The sequence below is a fragment of the Equus caballus genome, chromosome 3 (assembly GCF_041296265.1).
Source record: "Equus caballus isolate H_3958 breed thoroughbred chromosome 3, TB-T2T, whole genome shotgun sequence".
Classification (NCBI taxonomy): Eukaryota; Metazoa; Chordata; class Mammalia; order Perissodactyla; family Equidae; genus Equus; species Equus caballus.
In genome coordinates this window covers 26416794-26431416 of record NC_091686.1, presented here as the reverse complement: position 1 = coordinate 26431416, position 14623 = coordinate 26416794, and the positions used below count along the sequence as shown (strand labels likewise).

Genomic DNA, 14623 nt, shown 5'->3' with positions numbered 1-14623 from the left:
TGCAAATTAAAGCGATAGTTTAAAAACAATGCTAATTGCCAAGATTGGCAAAGATGCAGGGCAAATGGGCATTCAAATTGATACAAGTTTCAGGGGTGTGGTTTGACAAAAAAATTAAGATATTAAGATTAGGGAACAAATCTCTTGATTCAGCAATTCCATTTCCAGAAAATAAAACTATAGAATAGTCATGGATGGATACAAACATTTAATTACAAAATGTTCATCTCCATTCCATAGCTATCAAAAAGCTGAAATCCACCCAAACATGCCACAGTGGGAGAATGGTCAGAACCATATAATAAAACACCACAGAACCACTTAAGATGTTGTGGAATATTTAATGGCAGGGAAAGATGGTCACAATCCACAGCTAAACACAAAATTCACAAAAGAAGGGAAAAATGCTTCGAATCATATATGTGCTAAATATGAGTTATTTCTGGCTGGTAAGAACTTAGGGTGATTTTTTTCTGATCTGCATTTATTTTTACTTCTCTGCATTTTCCAAGTTTTCCATAAGGAATACATGTTTTATAACAATAACAAATAATGTTAAATGAGTTAAATAAGACGGTATGTTAAGCAAATCTGGCCTAACACCTGCCATAGAGATGAGCCTGACAGACTCCAGCTCCCGTTCCCCCCAAACTCTTAGCCAACACCTATATTGCAATAACTCCAAAGGGGGAATTGGGTAGAGAAAGTGTCAGCGTATTAGTCCATGGTCGCCCAGCAGTTCAGAGATGACCACCTGCCTCGGCCCTCCCTAAAGACACCACGCCCAGCACAACACAGCCTGGCACAGAGCAGGCGTTCACAGATTTGTTAAAATAAACGGGCCGATTTCAGACAGACCAGATGAGCTCCTTGGGAGGAGCTGGGTCAGGACTGTGCACTACCCCTTGGAACAAGAAGACAGCAAGTAGGATGGAGAGGGCCCCAGGCATGGAGTCAGAAGTCTCTGCTCTACTTCTGCAGGCACCCACTGCTCTGTGAACTCAGGCAAGCTACCTCACCTCTCTGTGCTTTCCTTCTGACACAATTCAAGACAGCTGCGAGCAGCGTGGTGCGAAATACGACGTGTATAGAATCTTTGTAAATTCTAAAGAGCTATTAATATTAGACAATATCACAGTGATCAATAAGTACTAATCTGAAATGACTAAGTACATTTTAGAGGTAAAAGTGACAGTGAAAAATATTTTATTAGTTTTAACTTCAGTTTCCATACAGCTATGCCAAGAAAATTCTTTGATTCTGGTTTTGTTCCTCTTTATATGAGATAGTTTGTTCATAGGAAAGGCCTAACTCCCGCCACCTTGCTGGTCATCCCCTCCAACCCAGCGAGAAACCTTACAGACACTGGAATAGGAGCTTCCTCCCCTGCCCCATCTCACACACACAAACACACTCTCTCTCACTCCTGCTCCCACAGGCACACGGACACAATCTCAGATCCTCTGAGAGGCTGGTGAGGAAACCCTGATTTGCTTTCAGAGACAGCACGATCTGAATACGGCTTCTAACAAGAAGGATCCAGAAAATCAAGCAGCACGGCCTGCTGAAGAACTCACAGACTTGAAACAATTAGATTCAAACCGTGTCACTCAAGTCACTATATAGGAGGACGCTTTCTATTTACCTCAGCTAGCTGGGCTTGTGTAGATAAAGACTGGCACTTCATGAAATGTGGTGTTACTTACTAAGCCAGAGGAAGATGATAAATTTAGGCAAGAAACTGTAGCTTTTGGAATTTGCCTTTGACCAATCTACCAGAGCTTTAAGAGACCTTTGCAAGAAGTCCTTCCTATTGACCCCTAAACCTTATTCTGGAAAAGGCTGGCTCATATCTGAACAGTTTGTGCATATGTGGCAGAAAGTGCAAGAAAAGATGCAGGCTAAATAAGCAATGGTCAAGGAGGTTTCAACTGTCAGCATGTCTTTTATTATAAAATCTGTAATAATTCTCAGAATAGCCATCTAGTTTTAACAATTTTTATTTGATAAACAATGAACACATCTGTGTATGAATGATGAAAGTATCTTTACTCTGGTGAAATGGTTTTGCAATGTTACAAGTATATTCACAATGCTGTGAGGCTCTTTCATTTTCAAGAGAGAAAAAGTAAGTTGCTAAGAAAAAGAATTATACAAATAAACGTATGCAATATAGTGCATTCACTTTGTCCCCATTTAAAATTTGAAAATAAGCAGCTTTATAAAGCCAAAACGTGTTCTCTTTTCTGGGCCAAATGTCTCTTTGAGAGTTGAAGCATGCGATTAATGGACTGCCTCAAACTTCAGTTACAGAGCCAAAATAAAAATTACCCTCCTTAAGATCTTGTAAGCAGACAGTACTGGCTATTTTCTTCAGGTTAAGTATGGTTTAATATAGCCTGTCTCATTTAAGAAGCATATGCTAAGACCAAAAGGACACATTTTCTTCTAGTACAAGAACATATCATTAATAAACAATCTAATTACAATAAATTACATAATAGTGGGTAAGGTGGGGTGGCAGGGCAGAGAAACTCTATGGTCTTAGAAAAAAATTATACGATCACCAAGGCATGCTACATGAACCTTAAACAGAGGCATTAATATAAAAATATTACAATTTCCATTCAGAAAAAAAACATATTATTGATAGGCCAGCACACTCAAAACCAATAATGTCATGAAAACATATGCCCTTGTGTAATTTGGCAGAACAGGCTGCTCCCTGAATACAATGGACCTTTTTACTACACGGATCTCTTCATTCTTGGCATTTTATACAAAAAAACAAAATAAAAGGGGGAGAGAAAGAAAAAGAAACAAACATGACACTAGAAACAGTCTGCAGTCTGAACTCTTTCACCGAGAAGTACGAGACCTAAAAGATATGTTAGAAAAGCAAAAGGCATTATTTAACAGAAATGAAAGCAAGACCGGCTAAGACGAAGAAAACTGCACTGAGAAGCTACCGCTTTTGTTTAACTATACCAAAGAGCAACAGAGCCCTCTAGTGGACAGATAATACAAATCTATGAAGACTTTTCTCTTTTAGGTTAACTTTAGAGAAAATAGGCAGCACCCTTTCTTTCACAACAATTCTTACTGTATTATGTAAAAGCAAAAGATCAAATTATGTAAACTGGGTATTAAGTAAAATAATTTCCAAATTTTCAAACCTTATAAAACACTTGTAATCTCAATTAGGGTAGAAATTATATTTTTAAATAGTCTCTAAGAGTTGGAACCACTTTGTCATTGAACAGTAGCTGGCATGACTCTCATTTGTTATGTTGGCACTATAACAAATAAATTAAAATCTAAACCCACATGCAAGTATGAAATTCAACTGATGTGTGACAAAAATTTTCACTTGAAATCTACTCAGGTATACATATTATATTATATCTATATTTACATGTATTTTAAATAAGTTTTTAATATGTGATTACCAAATTATGAGATAAGGCTCACTAGAATATTTCAATTGGTCTCTTACTGTAGCTATTTAACTTCTCAAATACTCTGATCATGTGATTTCCATGTGCATTCAATGCCTAAGAATATTTAAATGCAAAATGGTTGTTTATAATGTACTAATTCTTCATTTTTATGTAACATCATTCAAGGACTTCTTCCAATATTGTCAAAAATCTCAATAGTTCTTAGAACAAAATAATTGCAAAATTATTGTACTTATAATCTATGGGGATATTTTAGCATAAAAGAAAAGTGGTCACAAATAGTTTTTATTTAAAATGGGAGTTTAAATTCCCAACAGATTATTTAGATTTCTGAGAAATTTTCCATCTACTTAATGAGCACCAGGTTCTTAAAAAGAAGATAAATGCCAAGATCCCACTAGTTTAAGTCTTGCTGACAATCGGAAAGGAAATTGTAATCAGGCATTTCAGGACCCCAAGTGTAATGATCCCATATGAGTAAGCTTTAACCAAGAAAATGGCTATCAGTTAGCTCATGGCCTTTGATTTATGGGATCTTTCGAAATAACTGGAAAAAAGTCAATGGCATGGTGTAGGCTAGAAGCCAAAATTTAGTAACCCTAAGCGTGGGAAAGACTACAAAGAACTAAAGGTATACACAAAGCCACTCAGGATCATAACTGTGAAGTGTGGATTTAAAATCTTAAGAATAAATACACTTTTCTGCATGAAGAAAAGTAATTTTCTTGTATTACTGTAGAACTGGTAGAATTTACAACAGATATGAATTCATCATGGTGATGATTTGTAGGATAAAAGAATATGGCAACTATACTTCACACTAATTTCAACACATGATTTAGGAACAAGACCCCAAGCTTTAAAAAACAGGATCTCTAAGCCAAAAACATCAATTTCAACATTATACTACAATAACATTTGGGGATTCCCACATGGCAATCTGATACCTTGGTTTTGTTTCAAGAACAAATTTAGAGGTGACTTTGATAGCTTAAGCATGTACTTTTTATATCTCAAAATACATAAATTTTTACACTGAAGTACGTGTGTGTGTATATACACGTTATTAGAGTCCCTGTAATAAACCTTAGGGAAGTGATTATATAATATAAATACCAACAGAAAATTGAAGCGTCAGTCCCAAAATACATTTTAAAACTGGTATACACCAAGGTGGCAAGCTTGTACTTGTTTGAGGAAAAAACCAGTTTTGTTCTTGTTAATGGGTCCTCTGGCTCAAAAATCGAAACCAGGCCAGGCTATTCTAGATTTAAAGTCACAACATTTGATGTAGCCCAGTGTTACAAAGGTTCAAAAAGTCAAAGGAACTTTTCATCCTGACTAAACTCTGAAAAGGATTTAAACACCAAATTTTAACCACTAACGGTTTAAGATTGGAAGATAGGAAGAAAGTTTTATCATCATTACCAATGAGCATTAGACTGAAAATACCTCACTTGCTCATACTTGTTAACAGTTTTTAAACGGATGTTTGACACACCCTGGGTTTCACTCCTTAACTACCATGCAGATCACTCTGTCTGCTCACTGCAACAGTCTGTATGAGTCCCAACAAACGCCGCGTTCACAGCAGACAGGGAACAAGGCAGGTGCTGGCCCACGTCGAGCCCTCACTCAACCCCTCACTGTAAGGATGCTGCCTTTGATGAGCACATGCCAACCCTCAGATTCAAGAAGGCAGTATTTTACACCGAACTATTCATATGCAGAGCCAAATGAGCTCGACTGACAGGTTGAGTTTAGAACAGAAGCTATAAGATTTTCCACAACGGGAAATTCCCTAGCCTAAAAAACGCCCTCTCCTGAGACTTCGCAGTAAGGTTTGTATTAAAGGATCACCATGTTGAAGCCATTTCCATTCGTTTTCACCATATCAGAGCCATCAAGCCGCTAACTCCAGAGTTGTAACACACTGCCCCTTCCTGCTCAGAGCTATGTGGAGCACACAGAAATGGTTCCTCCCTTGCCTCTACTGGTTAGCAGGCGGGACTGTGGGGTTCCGGGCCTCTTGGTCTGCTAGTAGAAGCTTTGGGTGAAGAGATGACTTCCCCCTGGATACTGAGATGCTGATCTCCACACAGAGAGGTCCACAAGCTACAGCTTTCAATCTACAAAGTTCTTCGGGTTCAGAATGCTGGTTAAACAAAGGTCAAGGAGAGAAAAGTTAGTTTCTGAGGAGGCAACATCCTAATCCTTGCAGCTCCCTAAAAAGAAGGAGAAGAGCTAAGGCAGGGGTGCAGGACATTGGTGGGACGTCCCCAAAAGCTACATATGATGTGCTGCCACAATCTTCCTCTGGCCTGGCAGCATCTGGTTTATCTAAACTGTGGCAAATTTAGAGAATGTTGGGATGATCTTACTTTGAAAGGAATTAGACCATCTAATGCAGGGGTTGGCAAACTTTTTCCATAAAGGGCCAGATGGTAAATATTTTAGGCTTTGCGGGCCATATGGTCTCTGCTGTAATTACTCAATTCTGCTGGTAAGCCAAAAACAGCTACAGATAAAATGGAAGCCAATGGGCGTGGCTGTGTTCCGATAAAACTTTACGTACAGACAGGCGGGTCAGATTTAGCCCAGGGACCACAGTTTGCTGACCCTAAATCTAGAGAGCTGAATGCAGTCAACAGCAAAAGCTGGCTCCAAACCTTAACTGTAAAAACAGAGATTTCATGAAACCACAGTGCTTTATTCTAACATTTCCTCAGAATCTTTCTATCTTCCAGAATCACTGGTCTTTTTTGAGTTAAGTAGGAATCCCTCCAACTGCATTAGTAATATAAAATATTGAAAATTTAAAATAGACCTCGAGTGTCACTTAACAGCCGGGGGAGGAAGACGAAAAGGAAAATTCTGCTTAGAGGCCACTGCAAAGGGGGCAGTGTCCTAGCATGAGCCTGAAGCTCCTCAAGGAAAGGTGTCTCCTCTCACCACCTGACCGTCCCCTTCCACAAGAGAGGGCCTCATGATTGGCAATTCCAACAATACAGTGCCTTGTGAGGAATTACAAAAAGAATCACTAGAAGCACCAGATTTGTAAACCAGCCTTTGTAAAGCAAATTAGGTTACCTATGTTTTCAGTCGTGGAGTCATCAATCTCACAATAAATACTGATATGTTCTGTTCCAGCCCACTCTGCTTCAAAGAGAGCAGACACTCACAAGGCTAAAGATTGAACAGTTAATACACAGAAAATGGGCTCCCTTGAGTGGCAAAAGGAAAGTGAATGCCAGCACCACGAAAGCTTTGATAGAAGATGACTCCTGAATGCTCAGAAGTCCTGGAAATGAAGACACCTGATTTCACTCTGCATTCAGCTATTTCATTTGAAATGGGCAGAAATAAAGCAGTGATAGCAATTTATAAATTGGCATGTTTCATAGCTCAGTAGAAGGAAGGGCTTTATCTAGAAGCCACAGCCTCCTTGGGCAAGGACACTTTCTAAGGCAGCCACGCAGGATATAAAAGCTAAGTTAGTTACGACCAAAAGCCACATGTCTATCTTCAGCCTCTTCTTTAAGCCTGACACCACTGCTGCAGAGTTGAAGTTATTTGCAAGGATTTGATTGCCTGGAATGTTCAGTACGATATTATTTCAAAAATTAAGAATACTGATCTTCAGCACTCACCTAGACTTAGTGGAGAGGGGAATTGGGGTGAGGTGGCAGTGCTAAAGGCAATTTCTGAGGGAAATTTCGAGCTGGGGAAATAGTAGGGGGTGTCAATAGGAAGAGCTGGTTGCCCTAAGACCTTCCTCAATATCCTTTCTATCCTGAGCTTTACAATTTGCTGCCGTATCCAACTGGACCACAGACAGTTCCTTGCAGTGTCCACAAAATAGATAATGGACGTCAGGAAGGAAAAGTCTTCAAGGGGATGTGGGAGCTTTAAATAGGCACCGAGTTTTCTCAAGGAGGTTCGAGGTTCATTCTGATCAACAACACATTTCTCCTCAATGCTTCAGAATCTCCTTCTCCTTTTCAATCATGATTAAATACCCAACAAAACAGAGCTCTATGTATATTCTGGACCAGTTCTATTAGTCCTGTATTACAATGTCATAAGCCTGATGTTACAAATCTTTAGCAGAGCACTAGCCAATATCCAAAGGTCTGCTATCCAATGTCAGACAGAGCAAACTTTGAACATTAATGCAGAAAATCACCAGTAGTCACAAATCTTACTAATTAAAGGAAAAAACTGTCTAGCCAGAAGATTAAGGGGATGAGATCTTTTAGCTAATTTTCTGGTTAACTGAGTGTTAAATAAAAAGAGATATTTTACTTATGTCTTTAAGTCCTTATTTTTTCTTAATTATTCTACATTGTGTAGGTCCACACACTCACATAATAGTAGTCAATGCAATCAACACAACATATTGTTTCTTGGGTGACTGAGGATCTAGCTATTATTTTTAACATAGCATCATACGTTTTTATATCAGAATTTACCCCGATACAGTTCAGCAAATTGGACTGAACATATTCTGATTCCAGGATGAGGTCTGAGAGTTGATTTTAAATCAATCTCTTTTCATTTTTAAAAAAATTCTACCTGCTTTTTTGCCTTAATAGGCAAGTGGGGTCAAAATTTCACTCTGGGACTGCAGCTCGTTAGATTTTATTCTCTGTCCTATAAAATACCTGATCCTCTGAGAATGTGTTTACCTCCTGTGCTTGCCCTGATGATGCCAGGGAATGTTCCTGGAGGTTCAAGAAGAGGTCATTGGAAATTAAGACAGAGAGGAGAGAGTGCAGCAGATACACAAAGGGGCAAGGAGAGGAAGCCTAAGAAAGAAAAGGCCGACAAAGGGGAGGCGCACTGTGGGAGCTGTGAGGGGTCAAAAGAACAGAGGGAACTTGCCAGAAGACAGCTGAATGCAAGTCCACTTTTTGTCTCTGTAAATTCATCTGAAGATGCATATCCTTACTCAAAGGAGTTGGTTCTTACCAAGTAAGATATTGATGCTAATGGACCAAAACAAAAATTAAGAGTAAAATCACATGGAGAGTTATTGTGCAAGCATCTGCTTTGCTGTTGTTTCTTTAACAGCCCGTGATGCTTAGGGGAGGACACCTCCTCGAGCCACCTACCTCGTGATGGCCACGGTGGTTAAACATTGGCAATTAAGAGGGTTAATTTAGAGCTTAAGACAAGGACTAATTCTCCAACTTTATAAAGAAATAACATCCCGTTCCCAAAGAAAAATGATATTCTCAGTGACCAGCTGAAACCTGCAGTCTCTGTTGTTCCAAAGTCATGATGCATTGTTGTTCCCAATATTCCATTACCAATCAATTTTGGCTTGAATAACCCAGGTAATTGGAATACGTCCGTACACAACACAGACCAGGTCAGAAACCCTTAGACGGAGCCTGTTGTCTCTAATCTCTGAATACCAAAATAGCCACAATCTTTTGCTGAGTGTTCAGCTTTCAGAGAACTCAAGGTCGGCCCCCACACAGGCTTCCACGATAACACTGGGATTTAAAAAGAGGCCAGGATTTTAATGAAAGGACAGCTGAAAAGGCTATAAATACATTTTTAAATTAGAGAATCACTATATAAAATTTCATTATAGTTAGATTCAAGTGGATTTCAGTATAGCAGTGACAAATAATAATAATAAGTGGAAGTTAATGGCCTACCTATTCCTGAATTAGCTCCAGTCACCACGACCACTTTGCCAGTGAAATCCCGGCCCTGGAGTATTTCCATGGCGGTAGTGCTGGCATCATATCTTTGTCTGGTGGTGGGCCTTGTAGGATTTTCATCCACAGTAAAGGCCAGTCTCGGGTCCAAATAGGTAGTTCTTTTGTTTATATGGCTGCAAAGAAAAGGAGAATGCAGTGAGCCCACAGCAGTGGACACAGGCATTTATAAATAAAAGATAATCTTATACGTTAGGTTGGGCAAACCCAATTTTTCATGTACTAAAACGGCTTACTCTTAACCCTGGAAAGAACAGGGTCCATTTAGTGTATCTTCTGGCCTCCAGAAGGATAACATTCCTACCTAGAAAGATAGCCATCGAATCCTTCCTTTCAGAACTGCCTGTGAAATACACTGTAACATACAATAAGTACTGCCTGTACCCTTAGATTGCAAAAGAGAAGGTTTTGTTTTTTTTAAAATTCATGTAAAGGTGGCTATAAGATCTGTCAGTCACTCTTTTCAGTAGATTTCAATTAAATCTCTTAGCCCTGTACAAGGGCATAAGAAGACTGGTAGAGAAGGAGAAAATTCAAAATGATAGAAGTCTTAGTAGTAAATATGAAACTAGTCAACTATCAAAATTTTCATATTGTTCATGTTAACACCGTATTCATACCACCTATGACCACTCTAACGTCGATTTGGAGTTGATCTAAATCTCGTAGAAACAATATTAAAATATATTGGTACGTATGGATTAATAGGTTACTCCTTATAGAATTTATTTTTACATTTTAAGTGTCTTCTTGGGATTTGAGATAAGAACCTCAAAATATCTTAAAAACTATTAAGAACTCTCCAGAAGGAAACAGATGAGATTTCATGATTTAAAATGTATTTTTAGTTTGTGTGTGTGTGTGTAAAATTATATATAGTTTAAAATCTATACTTATCATGCTATAAATACTAAGACCCAAGAATAATCCAACTTTCATTTGAATTATAACCATAGCTGCCAGATAAGCATTTTGACTCCAACGTTATACACAGAAGACAGGGCGGTGCTGTGCTGAAGCCAGCTCACACTGGCTTGCAAGAGCCAAATGTGCATTTCCCTTCCCCCCTCCTCAGTGACTTCACCTTAGTACCTTGAAATAGGCTATGGTGAGAGTATTTGCACCATGGAAACAAATCTGGGATTGTTCCCCTAGAGAGCTGATTGTTAGACATTTACCAGCATACCACTGTACCAGGCTCGGAAGGGTGAGCCGACTAGCCAGGGCAGCAAATGCCACCTGCCTCCCTTGGGGCATTGTGGGGACTGAATAAGCTAATACTACAGGTACAAGGGGATCATAATCATGCCTGGCTCAAGCCATGTGCGAGACAGGTGGTTACTTCTGTTGTTTGTTATTGGAATTTATTCTAAAGACAGTTTTACACACAAAGATGCTCAAAACATTATTTACAATTATAGATGCCCAATAATAGGAACTTAACAACATCAGTGCCCAATAGGTAATTTGATAAACTATGGCATATCTATACAAAATAACACTGCATAGTTGTTAAACATCATCTTCTTGAAAAATATTTAAGGATATGAGAAAATGGTCATAAGATTTTATACAGAAAAGAACAGGTTACTAAATAGTTCACAAAGTACATTCCCTACAATTTTTTTTTAAAGAAAAGCACGTGTATAGAAAACAGACTGGAAGAATAAATCCAAAAATTGTTAAAAGTAGTTATTCCTGCTGATAAGATTACAGTTATGTATTATGCCATAGTTTTGTACAATGTATATTACTTATACAAAAAATTCCTATTAAAAAGCAAAATGGCTGAGAATAGTTTCTATGTAGATACTTACTCGACAAAAAACACCTGCCCGTTCTCATCAGTTTCTTGTTCCCATCCATACGGCAAATCTGAAACACAGTGAAGATTGACAGTCCACAAGCGGCAAGGGTCGGGGGAACGGACGCCCAGTCCCCTACGCCCTCCCGCCCCTTCCCCCTAAACCCAGGCCACCAGCCCCACAGCCATCGGTCTGCCACTCTCAGGTCATGTGTTCCAATCGTGGCAGCTGCAGAAGGCCCATTACCCCAACCCAACTCCACATTTCTGCCTCCTGCTTCGAAAGAAAACCCTTTCATTCTTGAGCATTCTTAAATGCTCCAATCAGCTCCTGCTTTTGACAAGAACCTTACTAGTTGCTGCAGTCAACATGAGTTCTCCCTTGAATGGACTTACAGAACGCATCCACACGTCGAGCAGGCACCCAACACCATTTGTGTGCTGGCTCACAAGGACTCTTATAAGACATGATGGAGCTGTTTCATTTTTTCCCTGCGCACATGTTGTCTTTGAACTAGACCCTAAACCTCCTGAGGGCAGGGACCTTCTTATACTTCTATTCTGTGGATCACACCCTGACCTGGAGGCACCTACAAGTCACAGTGATCTTTATGGAATTCCATAAACCTGGTACATTTAACTCCTCATAGGAACCAAGAACAACTTCACAAACAGTGCAACTACAGGAAAACCTAACAAACTGTGAGTCAAAGGCCCCTACTATTTTAATACTTTCTTATTCAAAAAATCATCCTCACCACTCCACCCCAAGTCTCATCACCTCCTTCTGCCAAATCCTATAAGCTCCTCAGAGTGAGAGTCCAGTTCCTTGATGGTTCCCTCTTAGAGAGCCGTCCCAGAGTGACAGTGACCTTCACCCCTCTGCCTGTAACATTTTCCTGTCTAGCTAATGCCTTAAATACAGTTTCTTTGCTTTATGACAACACCATACAAACCTCCTGCTATTCGTTTTCTTTTTCCCGTTTTCGGATGTTCCCACTGAGTCTTCTCCTCAGTGTGACTGTTAAAAAAAAATCCACAAAACAATAATAAGTAAAAGTTACACTTCTAAGAATTAATCAACTACAGTAAATTTGTGTCTCTTCCAAATACTACTACACTCAAGAGTAGTAAAGCCAGACATTCAGAAAGAAATAGTCAGAAGATAAATGTGACTGTTTGCGTCAGGTCAAACTCGCTGGGTTGGAAGGAGAAGCAATCATGGAAAGCTCCTTTATAAGCCAGCTGTGGAGGAGGCGGGGGTAGGGGGCACGTGCAGGAAGCTGCCAGGACCCCAGGTGCGGGTCAGCTTCAGGAAGCTCGCTGAATCACTCTAAATATCTAGCCAGGGCAGCGAATGCCACCTTTGTTTTGCTTTATCTTTGTTTTAGTCTTATTCCAGGATAGATGGACAAACTTCCACCTAATTTATAATCCTGATATTTAGATATCATTAGACAAAACATTAATTTTCTTAAATGTTTATTCTTTCCACAGCTATAACTACAAAGTGTTTTTTAAGCACTGATTCCTAATTGCTCCCACTAAGAACGCAGTAACACAATCCCATTGGTCACCTAGCTGTGTACCTTTGGTCAAGTTACTCAACCTCAGAGCCCCAATTTCCTCATCTGCAAAAAGGAAACAATCCTAGTCCTGATCTCAGGGGGATGTTATGAGGATGTTGTATATAAAAGGTTGAATACACTACCTGGCATATAAAAAGCCCTAAAGTGCTAGCTATTATTTTAAACAAATCAAAATACAAACTAGTCTGATTTCTACGCCAAACTTAGCATTTTATCTCAGAAGAACACACAAAGTTATAATTAAAATCGTGAGCCAGTAACAGACTAGAGACATCTGTCAACAGGTGATAAAGTATCAAGGAAACATAAAATTACTTCATCAGGGAAACAGCTGGATGTTGCAAGAGGCATTCAAAAAGGAGGCTGATTTCCTAAAAGTTCATATACTCATGCCAAAGTAGAAAATAATATTTAATCACTGACATCTAGATGATAAAATTTGAATATGCCTTCCCTATCAATTATTTTAAAGAGAATAAATATAGAGAGCAGGAATTTCCTGTAAAATTTTGCAATTTTTTTTGGAAAGGAAAAAAGGAACTGCTGGTTTCTGGTCTGTTTTTGCAAACTCTCAGTGGCTGGGGCAGGGCCACCGTGGACACTGGACTCAGGAGGCTGCAGACCTGAGCCCCCGTACTGCCTGTGTTCCATGAGCCAGTCTCCCCAGCACCACACCCACCTCATGCAGCTCTTGGAAAGGTAAGAGACAGCATACCTGTGAGAGTGATTGGTGACTGGTTAAATTATTGTAGAAACACAGGGTACCAGCAGCAAGGTCAAACTCCTACTTCTACCTCAACCACCATCAAATCCTACTTGCAAAAGGGAAGCCCTTATCCCTAGTAAGGACACCTGCTCCTCCACAACACGACTCCTGCTTCTCCTGACAAACCAAAGGGAAGAGCGATCAGATAAACCAGGCATTGGCAATGACACACAGCGTTCCTGCTCCTTCCTTTGCAGTGCCTCATGCTTCTTCAAGGATGTTTACAGGTGTGATTATATATCCTCTGGCTGACATTAAAAGTAGTTTTCACCCCACAGCAACGCATCAAATGAGCTAAGAGCTGAGCTCCAAAAACACCTGCCTTCAAGAATCTACAAAGTGGCCCCCGTGACCGGCAGGCTGACACTCTGCCGCAGGCATGCTGGTGAGTAAAGGACACCCCAGGCCTGTGTCCAGGGTTCCTTACCCTCAGCACTCCAGACACATGGGGCCAGGTGTGGGGGCTATCCTGTGCATGTTAAGATCATCAGAGCATCCCCGGTCTCCAGCTATGAGATGCCAACATAGCACTCCCCAGAGCTGTGGCCACAGAAAGAATCTCCAGAGACTGCCAACCATCCCCTGCAGGGCACAGTGTCCCTGGGGCACAATCCCAGGCCTAAGTGAAGCGAAGAAAGCGTAATTTGGTAGCAAGGATTCCAGAACCTGACGCCCACGTTTTCTGGGTCTTCCATCATGAGTATGTGCCCTTAAAGAAGTTATTTAACCTCCCCATGCCTCAGTTTCCCCATCAGTAACATGGGGATAATGACAGCACCTAATTCTTGGGGTTACAGAGGACTGAATGAGTTAACATGTTTGAGGAACCAAGAACTGTGCCTTTCACACAGAAGCACTATTTTAAATAAAAACATATACAAAAATTAATTAAAAGGTGTTCTTTTTAATTGTAACCTAAAATGAATTTTTAATGAACAGAAAATTATAACACATGTCCCCAAAGTGTTATCTTATTTCCCCTTAAATAGAGGCCCTCTTTTATTTTTTCCTTTCTTTCAATAAGCTTTCTGTCATTTAAAGAGATAATTAACAGTGATCTTAATTTAAACCAACGGGATCAAAATTAAATTCATACCACATTACACGGATATGACTTTCAAGATTGCTCCTCTTAAGATTTCTTCTTCTTCTTTTCTTTTGGGGCAGGAGGGGTGAGGAAGATTTGCTCTGAGCTAACATCTGTTGCCAATCTTCCTTTTTTTTTGCTTGAGGAAGATTAGCCCTGAGCTAAATCTATGCCAATCTTCCTC

General features: G+C 39.8%; 1 protein-coding gene across 10 annotated transcripts in view; it reads right to left on the bottom strand.

The window, feature by feature from the left end:
* The window catches only part of WWOX (WW domain containing oxidoreductase), a 934161-nt gene that overhangs the window by 915720 nt on the left and 3818 nt on the right, over positions 1-14623 (bottom strand). For all 10 annotated transcript variants that reach the window (XR_011436924.1, XR_011436925.1, XM_001501803.5 and 7 more), the window contains exons 2-4: positions 11954-12018; positions 11011-11068; positions 9131-9309 (exon numbers count right to left, since the gene is read on the bottom strand). Coding sequence is in view for 8 of the 10 variants with exons in the window: in XM_001501803.5 (XP_001501853.1) it covers positions 9131-9309; positions 11011-11068; positions 11954-12018 (302 nt within the window). In the remaining 2 variants the exon portion in view is untranslated. The remainder of the gene's footprint in view (positions 1-9130; positions 9310-11010; positions 11069-11953; positions 12019-14623) is intronic.